Source organism: Candidozyma duobushaemuli, assembly GCF_002926085.2.
Source record: "Candidozyma duobushaemuli strain B09383 chromosome Unknown A_B09383, whole genome shotgun sequence".
Lineage (NCBI taxonomy): Eukaryota > Fungi > Ascomycota > Pichiomycetes > Serinales > Metschnikowiaceae > Candidozyma > Candidozyma duobushaemuli.
In genome coordinates, this window is record NW_020289901.1 from 417,508 (window position 1) to 431,531 (window position 14,024).

Below are 14,024 nucleotides of genomic sequence, written 5' to 3' on the forward strand. Positions count from 1 at the left end.
GACAACCTGAGCTATTCACGATGTAAATTGAGCTAAATCAAAGGTGGCGCCATATTGGGTTTTCCATATTAACCATTTTTCACTGTCTGATAACCACTGTAGAAACGTGCTGCGAAGCTTGTGCGGTCTGGGCCTCCTCGGAACCTCGACCAGGAGCCCGTCAGCAGCCTACAAAGTGAATAAAATGCTTGAAAGATTAAGATTTGAGTTAGTAGGGAATATTCCATAAAGTTTAAAAATGTAAAACCGCTTCTTATATAAGCCTCTTGGGAATCCACCCACATGGCTGGCCCCTGGTCAAGCGGCAGCCGAGAAATGTACCCCATACTTCCCCCAGTTCCATTGAAATTCCAGCATCCTTCAATAGCCGAACTTTTTTCGGAGTTGCTCCCCTCCGGCTAATCCCTGCTTCCTCAGTTTCTGAATTATCTGGCTTTTCTCTACAGGGTCCCGATTTGGCTGGTGCCGCTGGTGAGCTTTTCCACGGAACGCACCCCGTCCTGTGAAAGAAGGTACCCCACAAACTCGCGCCAGAGTTATATAAGCACAGAGCGCCCGCTCCTTCATCAAATCACCAACTGCCATGGTTATTCAAAGCAAATCCCTAGTAAGCACCTCGCCTGGACCAGACCCGGTCGCTCTGATCGCTGAGGAAAGAGCCAATGCTACTTTCGACCCCGTTGACATGCACGCTGTCGTAGAGGGTTCGCCAGAGAAGGCCCAGAAGATCTTGGAGCTCTACCAGTCTTTGGAGAGAGACCCTATCTTGGCTCCTGGTTTTCACGACTACGAGCTCTCGCGTGATGAGAACAGAGAGCAGACCACCGCCAGAATCAACAGAATGACCCAGTATGTTGAGAATGAGCCCTACGAGGACTTCTGGAGAAGATTGAACTTGATGACCGTCTACGACCCATCCTTGGGTATCCGTATCTCTGTCAACTTGGGTCTTTTCATCAACTGTATCCGTGGTAACGGTACCGACGCCCAGTACAACTACTGGTGTGTCGAGAAGGAGGCCCGTCACATGAAGCAATTGTGGGGCTGTTTCGGTATGACCGAGTTGGGCCACGGTTCCAACGCCGCTGGTGTCGAGACTACCGCCACTTTTGACGAGAAGACTGACGAGTTTGTTGTCAACACCCCCCACATTGGTGCCACCAAGTGGTGGATCGGTGGTGCTGCCCACTCTGCTACTCACTGTGTGGTGTACGCTCGTTTGATCATCAAGGGCAAGGACTACGGTGTCAAGACCTTTGTCGTGCCTTTGAGAGACTCGAGACACCAGTTGATGCCTGGTGTGGCCATTGGTGACATTGGTTCCAAGATGGGCCGTGAGGGTGTCGACAATGGTTGGATCCAGTTCTCCAACGTGAGAATCCCACGTTTCTTCATGTTGCAGAAGTTCTGTAAGGTTGACCGTTCCGGTAAGGTTGACTTGCCTCCATTGGAGCAGTTGTCCTACATTTCCCTTTTGCAGGGCCGTGTCGGTATGGCTTCTGACAGTTACCGTATCTGTGCTCGTTTCATCACCATTGCCACCAGATATGCTGTGGGCAGACGTCAATTCAAGAGCGACCAACGTGAGGACGAGAAGGAGGAGACCCAGTTGATCAACTACCCATTGCACCAGCGTCGTATCATGCCTTACTTGGCCTTGACTTACGCTATGGGTCTTGGTACTGATCGTTTGGAGAGACAGCACGCCGAGACGGTCAAGAACTTGGAGGCTGCCGTCGCTAAGAAGAACGAGAAGGCCATCTACGCTGCATTGGCTAACACCAAGTCTCTTTTCGTTGACTCTGCTGCGCTTAAGTCCACTCTCACATGGTTGGCTGAGCTGTGTATCACCGAGACCAGACAGGCCTGTGGTGGCAGCGGTTACTCTGCCTACTCAGGTTTCGGTAAGTCTTACGCCGACTGGGTCGTCCAGTGTACCTGGGAGGGTGATAACAACGTGTTGGGCATGTCTGCGGGCCGGGCATTGATCAAGAACATCCAGACCATTCTCGAGAAGGACATCAGGATCAAGGGCTCCACCGCTTACTTGTCTGATGCCAAGGAATACCTCAACAGACGTTACTATTTGAAGCGTGAGGAGCAATTGACCGCCATTGAGACTCTTCGTGCTCTTGAGGTGTTGATTGTCAGAGTCGCTGCCGCTGCTGCTGAGAAGCAGGAGAAGTTGGAGTCCTGGGACGCTGTTTCCTACGAGCGTGTCTTGTTGTCCAAGTTGCATGCCCACCACTACTTGTTGGAGACCCTTTTCCTTGCCACGAGAAAGGTGCAGAAGCCCGAACTCTCCTACGTCTTGTCTAAGGTTACTAAGTTGTACCTCTTGACAAACGTCTTGGAGGCCTTTGCCCGTGACTTTGTCTCCTACGCTGTCATCAAGCCTCAGCTCTCTTTGCAGGTTTCATCTAAGCTTGTGCCAGAGTCCTGTTTGGAGGTCAGAGGCCAGGCCGTCCCATTGGTTGACTCTTTCCAGCAGCCAGATGGTTTCTTGAACTCGGCCGTTGGTGTCTACGACGGCAACATGTACGAGAACTACTTCAAGGTTGTCAAGACCCACAACGACCCCACAAAGACCAAGGCACCCTACTCGCTTGACTTGGAGGACATGTTGAACCGTGGATCCATTCTTCTGAGAGCCCGTTTTGAGAACGACACCGAGGCGTCCAAGAAGTTGTCTTCGTAAATAGTCTAGGACCCGTGTATCCCGTAATCCACAGAATTTGTGTGACCTCCTATCTCGTATTATTTTTCCGATGTGCGCCCGGTTATTTAGTGTTCAGAGGCGGCGTGCCGAGCATTTCGCATTTCATGATGCCAAAAAAGGGTGGTGCCGTGACTGCAGGGCAGCCGCTTAGTCCGAATAAAAACACCTCAACTTCCACTTTTCCCACTCACATTATGAATAGCGAAAAGATCGTTGGCTGCATTTTGGGTATGTTTTTGGATTATTGCAATGCTGGACCCTACTAACCTATAGCACTCTTCTTGCCCCCATTGGCTGTGTTCCTCAAGGTCGGTGTCGACACTCAACTTTGGATCAACATTGTGTGTTGTATCTTCTTCTGGTTCCCTGCCATTATCCACGCGTTCTATGTGGTGTTGAGAGACTAGATAGATATCCGATTATGTACATTTAATCCACCCCTTTTTACCGATTTTTGTGGTGAGTGTAGAAAGGCGTATTTCAGCGAAGCGCCCGAGCTCATCCGGCTGGCCAGACCCGTGCACCTTGAGCGCCGCCGGAAGATTGCTCTTATCAGTGGGCCCCACGCCCCCTAAAAGTAAGTGAACAAAGTCGTCGTTTGTAGTAGAAGTGCCGGGGCACAACGCTAATTTTACTGGTTTTTCTGTTTTTCCTAAATTCCTCTTCAATATAAAAAAAAAACACCGGTGTGAGGTTTCTGGAAAGGTGCCTCGGTCCGATTTCCGCCATTAGAGTGCCCTGCATCAACCGCTATCTCTGGTTCCTTAGACCATCTCACCACTAAACACCCCAACTTCTTCCAAAAACTCCCTTCATGTCCGAGCAGACCGTTGAGTTTGTTGCCGAGACACTGGAGCTGCTACCGCCTTTTTCATTTTCGAAAAAACCTATCCGTTCTGTTTACAACTCCCTGGGGATCTCCCAAATCCTTCTTCACCATGCTCCAGACGAAAATGGGCCGACTTCGAAACCATCTCTCAACAATATAAACTACGATGAGCAGATCCGAGCCCCTCGCATGACCCTGGCTTCCTCCCACTATACACATCTGCCAAAAAATAGGCCGGATTTGGCTCCCGCTGATGTGGATCATGAAGAGAGTAAGCCATACGAACCAGCTACTTTTGACCTCAACGCCGTCACGCGGCGGAATCTGGCCCCACTCAGCCGTAACTCGCTGCTGCTGCTTTTGGACGCCTACTTCCCTTCAAATCTGCCCCAAAGCGGCACTTCCCATAGATCGGGCTCCTCTAGCTCGCATACACTGGCATCCGAACTGACGGTGCGCCTGGATCTGCTGAAGATCCAAAGAGCGTTGCTTAATTTGCTGGAAAACACCACTTCCACGGAAAGAGGAAATCACAGTGACTACGCTGCACGCTCAGCCCGCCACAGAGCAAATGGCCACATGGTGGATGCGAGAGGCGCTTCTCTTCAGCATGTGTACAGCTTGAAGAAGCCGCTCTGCACTCCGGCAGTGCTAAGGCCACCTGGCGAGAGTGAACTTGAAAATGCCAGTGAAGTCGACTCCTCGTCGCCCCATTCAGAAATTAGAGAGTACCCGTTTCAAATGCCAGTCCACGATGAGGCTCACGACGTATCAACCTGTGAAAACTCGACTGAACCAACGCACGAACACTGGAGGCCCAACTCTTCCCTGGAACACTGCACCAAGTGTTTTGATGCGTTTGGGAGCTTTTTCAGTCCGCAGCGTAAACGCAGACACCATTGTCGCTTCTGCGGGTTCTTGTACTGCGTCAACTGTTTGTTTAAGAACAAAGAGCTGGTTCTGAGCTCCAGCACAGTGCACAGTCCAAGTAAGCGGTCGAGCTCAAGCTCCTCCAACTCCAGTGGCTACTCGGTGTTCCCATCCAATACCTCCTCTCCGGCGTCGTCGGAACATGCATCGGGCGTTATGATGGACTCAAAGGCTCGGCTAGTGGTACCGATTTTCACCAATCTACGTCAGGACCAGAAAAGCCTCGTCAACATGCGCCAGCGGTTCAAGAGCTGCAAAGTCTGCAAGCTGTGTGGACAGAACTACTTGAAGTTGGTGCAAGCGCTAAACTTGCGGATGGAGAAAACTCAAGACGTTTCCGTGCCCTACGCATTCATTGAAAACCCCTATTCCAATACAGATCCTGACAGCATCATGCCTGGCGGAGCTTTAGATAGCAGCGTCAGCAGCTTGTGCAGCGAAGAGGCCGCCCATGTTGCCCAGAGTTCACATCAGGATAGGCGCCGCAGCTCATTGGCAAACAACGTGCCACTGGACTGGACGTGGAGCTCATTTTAAAAACTTAAGCGAATTGTCTCCAGGACCAAAAGTAGCATTTTCGCCTCAGGCTACGGCGGAGGTGTGGCTGGCTGGGTGCATTGTTGCAGCCAAGTACGGCGCGGCTATTTGCTCCAAATCTGTGATAAGACATATTCCATTGCCTCATGGCTCCTGCACCGGTTTGCAAATCTCTGTCAGTGTCACTGGGCTGACATTTGTGGAGAGTTGTGCTTCTTGAAGTTTCAGCCAACATGGCCAAATTTTTCCCGTATCACGGAACGAAAAGCGTAATTACCACGGTGCGTCGATTTTTTCGCCCCACCCGGAAACAATGTGGTTTGATACCATTCCCGTGAGCTCTTTGTTCGTACGAACAATTGCCGCCGCTAAGGTGTGTGCTCCAAACATAAGGATCTTCGGCGGAACACCCGTGCCTCATTTTTGCACAGCAACGCGTCAGCGTGCGCGCACCAGAACACTAGATGTCTAGATCCCGTCAATGGGTGAGCACCTAAAAAGATCAGTGATTCTCCCATCTCTTGGTCATTTCGCTACTGTTTGACTCGCCACACTTCTGAGTCTTCCGCCCCCTTATGGCCATGAACCATCATTCGGAAGACACCCGGAGCGCCTCTTCTAGTCGCCGTCTTTCTTCCAATAACCCCTTCCGTCAGTCTGAGCCCCAGACCCGAAATCGTGGCGCTTCGACTCAGCTGTCGAGTTCTGCTTTCGAGCAGTGGGTAGAGAAGAATAAGGATTTAATAGAAGACTCCGATGAAGAGCGTGACCAGGTGTATGAGAGACCATCCTTTCCCTCATCGACGAGAACAGGCAGCGACAGCGACGTTAACTATGGAAGGTATGTTTCATTTGAAATTCATTCTGATCATCCCAAAAGCAGTGCATCCTATATTCATATTTCATTCAATTCTCCTATATTATCAATTTACGATAGTCTTATTAGTCATCCAGAAGCATCCTCTTCCAGAATAAGCAAAAGCAGTTCCAAAAGATTTATGGTTTTTAATGACCATTTTTAGCTACACGGTTGTGTCCCAAATAAGCATATAATTAGACTCCTTTTGCTCGCTCGGTGGCTTGTTACTGTGCAAAGCGCCTAGACTAGCAAAAAATAGAGAGAGGCGGTGTTCCCACCAGCAACCAGAAAGTCTACAATCAATCTATATCCGAATGTTACATCATGATCAAGAACGTGCGAATTAAGTCCCTGTCCTCCGCTGGATTTATTCTTGTCTTAATGGCAGCGCCTACTAGCTGGTGTGTCGGCTCACAAGGCAGTCATAATAAGCTTTGCAGCCTAACCGCGGCGAACCATGACTGCTCGAAGTTGCCGCTTTTGATCGGGTCTCGAAACTACAACACACCACGCTTGCTCCGCCCCAGCCGATGAAAGACGAAAAAAAAAAAAAAAAGGCAAGCTACAGGGGCACTGTTTGATTACAATATTCGCGGCATCCAAAATGCGCTTCCTTTAAGATGGGGCTTCGCAAAATAATTCCACCCGCAATTCCCCATCTTGATTATGAATATTCAGTGCATCAAATCTTGGGTCCCCCTGCTTTTGTCTCCTGCCTTCTCGTCTTGCGACTTAAACGGCCTTACAGCTTCGCCACGCACCATGGGGCGTCTCCTGCAGGAACTTCAAGCCCACTGATTACTGACGTCGCCCTCAAACAGAGCGGTTTCTGGCGTGGTGCATGAGTCTGTGTACCCTCGCGCGCTTTTGAGACTTCAGCTTTTTTTGCCCATATATTTCCCCTTGCATTGCTACTCCCACTCCTGATCAGAGTTTTTTGCTCACTTTAGCTTTACTAACTTTCGCTAGAATGTCCAACAATCCTTTCGCTTCCGCGATGACCGGCGAGTACCGGCACCATAGGGATCCTCCTCCCCCACCCTCTGCATCCAGGCCCCCCACAAGCGTATCATCATCACAAAGGTCTAAACCACCACGTCCAGCCAAGGACTCCAAGCCAGCACCAGCTCCTCCAACTTATGAGGAAGCCGCTGGCCGGAATGCTGCCTCTCGTGAGTATCCACAGGAGAAGAGCTCGTCCAGGAGTGAGAGACCTGAGAGGTCAGAAAGGTCCCGCAGATACGGCAACAGGCCCCAACGTTCTCGCAGTGATTCGGAGAGACACAGGAAGGATTACGAAAAGAAGCATCGTTCGTACAAGTCTAGAAATAAGTCACCTAAGAAGAAGTCTGTTGAGCCTCACAACTCCAAGGGGTTAGATACCATCGACAAATTGGATGTCAGTGCCTTTTTCGGCGGCAGGTTCCACCATGATGGTCCCTTCGATGCATGTACTCCGCACAGAAACAAAAACCAAAAGGCTGCTCCCGTCATGGCCTTCCCCGCTGACGGGCCAAATACCTCCATGAAAGCTTTACCAAAAGGCGCAAACAAAGACTCGCACCTCTACATGGCATTCGGCGATAGCCATGATCGAAACGAGATCGTGGGCTCTGTCGGTGCTCAAAACGGCGGAATCCAAGCCGTTCCCAAGACAAACCGTACTTCCAATGACCCATCAACCATGTATACCCCGAGACAGAACCCTTCTGTCACGGCCTTTGATGTGCACGCCAAGGCCGAGCCTATACACGGTCCTTCAACTGCCGGTTTGGGCTCCACCACCTTCCTCGATGGCGCTCCAGCTCCAAGAACTGATGATTTTTTGAATGTTCCATCCAGCGGTTTGGGTAGAAAGAAGTCGTTGGTGCATAGATTACGCAAGAATAGTGGCAGCGAACTGAACTCTGCTAGAACGTCCAATGACAATTCTGACGAGTTCACCAGGGGTACCTTCGCAGACGAAGATGCCCAAGGCTCTTCTTTCTTAAGAAGAGTCAAGAGTTTGAAGGTGAGCAGAAGATCATAGCGCTTTCAAATTGATTATTTTGCTGACTCCATGCTGTACTATAGAGATTTGAGACAAGGGGCTATACTCGCCACCTCGAGAGATGTTAAGACGTCGTTTTGGTAAACGACTAGGTAATGTATCATGAAAACGAGCAATTTGTAGAAGTCTGTAAACCTATAACTCTCCGGTACGCTTGTTTGTCGTGCGCGCACCGTTACTTCATTGAATTTTTCAGTATAGTGTAGAGATCCATTTAACATAGTACCCCATATCTAATGATCAGATTAGCTTCGTCGTCCGTGACGCTAAGCCGTGGCGTCAATAGACGTCTTGTAAGATCCATCTCATATGTCCTTCCCACGGTACCCACTTTGGAGAACCTCAGAGCCTCCAAGAAAGGTTTTGATGGTCTATTCTCTGCAGAAACCCTTGAAGAGCTTTGGTACAAACAAGGTCAACATATTGTGGATAAGCTCAACAGCCAGCTTAGCCAAAGTTCTGTCACAAATCCTCCTGCTGATTTGGCCGAGTTGATCACCTTGACCTTCAGCAAACCACAGTTGCAGGCCATCTACGAGAAGGCTCTGGAATTGCACAACTTGCAGTTTGCATTGGAGTCTCTCAAGCCTAATGACCAAGGCAATGCAAAAATCGAAAAAGCCGATGTTCTGGCCCTCCTACAAACACCCACAATCCAGACTGAGTTCTCAAATGAGCCTTCTTCACCCGAGTTGAGAGAATGGATCGTGGACTCTTTTGGTTCCATTGCCGAGTTCAGAACCCTTTTGCTCAACAACGCCAAGGGTATCAAAGGAAATGGTATTACCTGGTTGGTGGCTCAAGCCACTTACTCCGACAGTGCCATCAAGGCCAGTTCTGGTATTTCTACTCCAGAGGTCTCTTACAACAAATTGGCTGTCATGAATACGTATAACGCCGGAACAGTGGATGACTCTATCCGCTCCGGTCAAATTACAAAATTAAAGGAGCAGAAAAAGGCCAAGGAGGAGGCACTCAAGAAGAGACAGCAGGAAAGACAGGAGATTGAGGGTTCTCAAGTGGAGACTACCGAGGAAGTTCCAAAGGAGAACAGTACCACCTTGGGTACCGTGGAGGAGGCTGAAGAAGCTTTCTCTTACAGCGATCGAAAGATTATGCCACTTTTGGCCATCGATGCCTCAATGAAGGTATACCTCCCGACTACGGTGTATTTGGCAAGGCCCAGTACTTGGACAACTTGTGGGATTGCATCAACTGGGACGTGGTTGCCTCTAGAGCCCCTAAGCGTTTCAAGCCTTCTGTAGCTTTTGACAATTAACTCTAATCTGTACATACATTCAAGCATTATATACATGAAGATTCGGTAGACTAGCCTCGAAGCACCTTTTTAACAACCTTCTCCACCTCGTCCATATCCTCCGTGGGGACTCTGGTCATCTCAATTCCGAAGTATTGTCTGATGGCCTCCATTTGCTCGTAGGATTTACGGTCATGGATGAAACTGACGGACACACCGACACGGCCGAATCTTCCTGTTCTTCCGATTCTGTGCAAGTATGTGGATGGGTCAGGTCTGCCATTTACGTCTGTGGGCACATCGTAGTTAACCACCATCGACACGGATGCAATGTCAATACCTCTCGATAAAACGTTTGTCGTGATCAACACCTTTGTTCTTCCCTCTCTGAAGTCATCAATCACCTTGTCTCTCTCTGCGTGGTCCAAACCACCATGAAGCAAAGAAACCTTGTGGCCCTCCTTCTCCATTCCGACAGCTATCCTGTCAGCGGTGGCCTTTGTTGCGGTGAAAATAATTGAGGAACCAATCGTTAGCAAGCCGTATAATTCACACAACACCTCGAATTTGTTTTGCTCGCTGTCACAGTCCATTGTAAGTTGCTTGATACCTTCCACATTAAGCTCCTCCTGCTTCAACTCCAAAGAGTTGGCGTTAGGAACGTACTTTTCAGCGTATGCACGAACCTCAGTTGGGAATGTGGCCGAGAACAACACAAGCTGTACATTTCTGGGCAAGTACTTCTTCACTCTGACACTCTGGTCACTCATACCCTGTGCCTCCAACATGTTGTCAGCCTCGTCCAATACGAAGACCTTGACATGCTCAAGAGAGACCTGTCTTCTCTTAATCAACTCTAATAAAGTTCCTGGTGTTCCCACCAAGATATTGGCATTGATTTTCTGTCGTCTTTCGTAGCTTCCGGGCACCACGAGCTGAGATGTGACCTTAGTGAATTTACCCATGGTCTGGATGACATCGAGTGTCTGTCTAGCCAATTCTCTAGCTGGTGACAAACACACGGCCTGAACCACTGGTTTGTTCTCATCGACACGCGTCAACATGGTCAATGAGAAAGCGGCCGTTTTACCGGTACCAGACTGGGATTGACCAATCATGTTTGTGGGGGGATCTTGCAACAAGAGAGGCAATGCTTTCTCTTGAATCTTGGACGGCTTGTTGAACTTCATAGCATACAAACCCTTCAAAAGCTCTTCGCTCAATCCCAAGTCCTCAAACTTCTTGACAGAGTACAAAGGTGAGTTTGGGTCGGCTTGCAAATCGGCCAATTTGACCTTCACTTCGTACGTGGATTTGATCAAGTTGGAGTCAGCCTCCTCTGAGGCGTCTGTTGACTTTTCAGTTTTGTCAGCATCCTCAGCAGGAGCCAGCTCTGTAGAGTTCTCTGTCTTCTTTTCTTCGACTGGCTCCTTAGCAGGCTCAGCAGTCTCTTCTTTGGCAGGCTCGACAACATCTGCTTTGACTGATTCGGCTGACTTTTCAGTAGTAGGCTCTGCCTTCACCTCCTCAGCAGCTGGCTTTTCGTTTTGTTCGCCAGCCTTGGCAAGAGACAATGTCTCGAGCAAGTTGTTGATGTCTGAGGCGCTATTGTCTTGGGACATTTTATGCGTTGATCTGGTACGGCTTGATGCTGGCGATATTGATTTTTCTGTCTGGTGCACGGGTGCACACCTTCCCTGTCGGTATATTTGACGGTAAGACGAGGGACCGAGAATGATGTAAGAGATCTTTGATTCAATACTTTAAAGATGCTTTTGTATTGTACGTCTAGGTTGGGCAAAAGCTTTTTATACTGGCAAAATCTATGGGGACCAGGATGCCATTTATAGCTAAGTAGAAAAGTCATAGACCTGACAAGCAAATCTCTTTAGTGACGTCAACATAGAATTGAAATAGAGCAGACTTGGTACCTTTGAATTTGTTGGCTTTAATGTGGAAAAGTGTGTTAGGTTCTATGAGTTTATACAAATCTTGTATATGCCCAATTCAAGGCTGCAGATATATTCACCGCGCATTTTTGCAGCCATCATGTACTTACACAAAATATTTACTAATCATCATTTCCATTCATCAATTACCTATATGTACAAATGAAGATCGTCGTCTTCGCTGTAAGGCTCATTCTTGAGCGCGTCTGACATGTCTATATCGTCCCAGAAACGGGCGCTCATCTGGTACTCTTTACGGTGCTCTTCTTCAAAGAACTGCAAGAACATGGCGTTCTCCACCAACTTCAACTCAAGTTGGTCCAGCTTGAGTTTCTTGTGCAAAAGGTCTATTTCGTTGGCCTCAAATTCAAGACTGGCGCGATTGCAGATAGGCAAAAGCAGGGAATCCACAGACTTGATGAAGTCATTGATATTGTTCATGTTAGTTGTGCGATGTAGCTTGGAAGGGCTGCAAGGCTCGTCGTCCCAGTCGAATGGCTCGTTGTAGATCGGAGCAAAATCAACAGTATCGGGCATTTGTGGAGCAGAAGGGGTATAAGGAGAAAATCTGTCCAGCACGTCCGTCTCGAAAGAGGCATTGTCCGATGGGGGACTCAAGGGCGCCCGTTCAACAGGGCCCGAGATCCGTGGTCTCACCATCATTGAGTTTCTTCTGGAGTCTTTCAAGTTGGAGGCACTTGAATGTTTGCGCAACTGAGGAACGTTGTTTTCCTTATCTTCCGTAGGCAGAAGAAGCACTGAGTGACGCTTGTCGACGTTCAGGCTCAAATTCATCAGCAGCGACGACTGGCTAAGGGGACGTGCCTTCAAAACACCATTGAGATCCTTGGACAGTTTTCTGGTCCGGAGCGCAGTGAAGAAGTTTGGCTTCTTCTTCTCCGTAAAGCTGGAGATACTCTGGCTGCGAAGCATTGTGGTGGACTAGCGAGTGAAATTAGTGGGTCGAGGCCAGGAGGAAGGAAAGGTGGTTCTTTTATGGCAAACGACGGCTTTAAGCGAATAAGCAACAGATGCAACGAAAAAACAAACTGTCAATCACTCGGATCTTCTGAGAAATCAACAAAGGCAGTTGACTCGATGCGCGCCTCAGTGCCTCCTTCGTCGCGAAAGCGTGTAATAATGGGGATTCTGTGCGTGAGGCACTGCGTGCGGCCCAGGACAGGACCAAACTCGTTATGAATAGAGCCTAATTTGGATACTAAGGTTTGTTTTCGTGGAGAAGCACGAGGGTTTCCGAATATCTGGGGAGGGTCATTTCAATTCAATTTTTTTGAAACCACAGGCGATATTCGGAATCCGCGTCGATCTCGTCTGGGGATCGCTGGTACTGCTGCTGCTGCTGCAGGTAATTTTCCGTCGGCTCGCTATCGCTTGCGGAACTGCTTTCCAAGGGAATTAAGTCCGAGTAAAAGGGGATTTTACCGGTCCATCGCTTTACCTCTTTTGTGCTTTTAGACTTCCAGTTCTCCTTGCGAAGCGGGTTACCATTTGCATCTCGCCCGGATAACGTGGTGGTTATGTAATTCGTAATGGGTTGACGTAAAATGGCCTCAATGCCTTCGGGAAGATACAATGTAAACGGCTCAGTGGCTGCATTTGATCCAACGGGCGTAATTACAATATGGCCCATGAACTGGAACACAATGTCTTTTTTTCCATAGAACGAAGGCACAATGTATTTTTTGAGTTGCGCTTTGGCGGGATCAACAAGGAACACGTCCTTGAGGGCTGGCGTACGCAGACCGCGGAACACGTCCATGGCTTTTTCCAAGCTTTTGAAGACGTGGGGCTTGTGATTGAGACAATTGCGTACCTGTAGCATGGCATTTTCGGGAACCTGTAAGAAGAAAAGTCCACCAACAGTGAGCACCTGACCCGCCTTGACGGTTTCGTAGTGGGAGTCGTACATGCCCAGTTTGGGAATCTTTTTGCTTTTGAGAAGATGCTTGATATGCTGGGGCTCGATAATATCGTAAAGCCTCGTGTTCTGGGCGTCCGAAAATCCAGGAACATCGTAAACGATCTTGTTTTTGGTAAGCTGAAAGGGGAGGTTGCCTCGGGTAAAGCCCGGCATGTACGATGTACCAGGCCCATGCTGGGATTTGAATGCTGCTATTTTTTTGATGTCCAGACGGACAAGAGACATGCGACTTGGTGGCTTTCTGCCTTGAGCGATAGCCTCGTTCGCCAATTTTTGAATTTGACGCTCCCGGCGGGCATTTGGAAGTTCACTCTTCTGCTTCTCGACAGTGTGAAGAAGCAGCAGGATAAGAGTTGATTTGCCACTGTTAACCGTACCGATAATGTACAGCCCATCCTGGATCTCGTCCAATAACTGCAGACCGTTCCAGTCGCTGGTGCCGCTGACACAAAAAACGTTCTCACGTGGCACCTTGTAAGTTCTTTCAAAGTAGTCCTGGAAAAAGCGCTGACCGTACTTGTTCACCATGTCCTTGTTAGTGAAGAGAAGGTCGGTTTTCGTCACAACAAACTTCATCAGACGAGGCAGTCTATACTTGAAAACGTCCTTGTTGATAGACATTGGGAAATCAACAGCACTGACCACGTAGACTAAGGGCACTCCAGGAGGAATAGTCTCGATCACTCCACTAACGGGTTCCATCGGGAACTGATCGAGATCAAAGGAGGCCTTGTAATTGGCGTGACGACAGCGCACACACTGAATTTTAGATTCCTTCTTCTTGCTGGCTCGCAATTGGCGAACCTCAGATTTCAAGGAGGGCACGAGATCAACGGCTCCGTTTAGGAGGAGTTTCTGATCCTCGGAGCTCATCTTACCAAAATGGGAGTCGAACACGCGATCCAAAGGGTTATTTTTTGGCGTTGCATTGGTTGGTTCTTTGTAGTAGCC

At 48.9% G+C, this 14,024-nt stretch overlaps 7 protein-coding genes across 7 annotated transcripts; 4 read left to right on the plus strand and 3 right to left on the minus strand. All coding sequences in view use genetic code 12, as the record gives it.

The window, feature by feature from the left end:
• Positions 1–583: 583 nt before the first annotated feature.
• On the plus strand, positions 584–2,698 carry CXQ87_000189 (uncharacterized protein; the record flags this gene model as incomplete). Its single annotated transcript, XM_025478772.1, has 1 exon — positions 584–2,698. The coding sequence occupies one exon, from the start codon at positions 584–586 to the stop codon at positions 2,696–2,698; it is 2,115 nt and encodes a 704-aa protein (XP_025338245.1).
• Positions 2,699–3,533: 835 nt separating this feature from the next.
• On the plus strand, positions 3,534–5,015 carry CXQ87_000190 (uncharacterized protein; the record flags this gene model as incomplete). Its single annotated transcript, XM_025478773.1, has 1 exon — positions 3,534–5,015. The coding sequence occupies one exon, from the start codon at positions 3,534–3,536 to the stop codon at positions 5,013–5,015; it is 1,482 nt and encodes a 493-aa protein (XP_025338246.1).
• A 575-nt stretch (positions 5,016–5,590) lies between these two features.
• On the plus strand, positions 5,591–7,903 carry CXQ87_000191 (uncharacterized protein; the record flags this gene model as incomplete). Its single annotated transcript, XM_025478774.1, has 2 exons — positions 5,591–5,856; positions 6,940–7,903. 2 exons carry the CDS (start codon positions 5,591–5,593, stop codon positions 7,901–7,903), a joined length of 1,230 nt encoding a protein of 409 aa, XP_025338247.1.
• Positions 7,904–8,160: 257 nt separating this feature from the next.
• CXQ87_000192 (mitochondrial 37S ribosomal protein mS43) lies at positions 8,161–9,203 on the plus strand (the record flags this gene model as incomplete). The annotated part of the gene is made up of 2 exons (XM_025478775.1): positions 8,161–9,072; positions 9,105–9,203. The coding sequence occupies 2 exons, from the start codon at positions 8,161–8,163 to the stop codon at positions 9,201–9,203; spliced, it is 1,011 nt and encodes a 336-aa protein (XP_025338248.1).
• A 50-nt stretch (positions 9,204–9,253) lies between these two features.
• On the minus strand, positions 9,254–10,804 carry DBP5 (ATP-dependent RNA helicase; the record flags this gene model as incomplete). Its single annotated transcript, XM_025478776.1, has 1 exon — positions 9,254–10,804. One exon carries the CDS (start codon positions 10,802–10,804, stop codon positions 9,254–9,256), a length of 1,551 nt encoding a protein of 516 aa, XP_025338249.1.
• Positions 10,805–11,281: 477 nt separating this feature from the next.
• Positions 11,282–12,064, minus strand: CXQ87_000194 (uncharacterized protein; the record flags this gene model as incomplete). Its single annotated transcript, XM_025478777.1, has 1 exon — positions 11,282–12,064. One exon carries the CDS (start codon positions 12,062–12,064, stop codon positions 11,282–11,284), a length of 783 nt encoding a protein of 260 aa, XP_025338250.1.
• Positions 12,065–12,413: 349 nt separating this feature from the next.
• CXQ87_000195 (uncharacterized protein) lies at positions 12,414–13,946 on the minus strand (the record flags this gene model as incomplete). Its single annotated transcript, XM_025478778.1, has 1 exon — positions 12,414–13,946. The coding sequence occupies one exon, from the start codon at positions 13,944–13,946 to the stop codon at positions 12,414–12,416; it is 1,533 nt and encodes a 510-aa protein (XP_025338251.1).
• Positions 13,947–14,024: the final 78 nt, after the last annotated feature.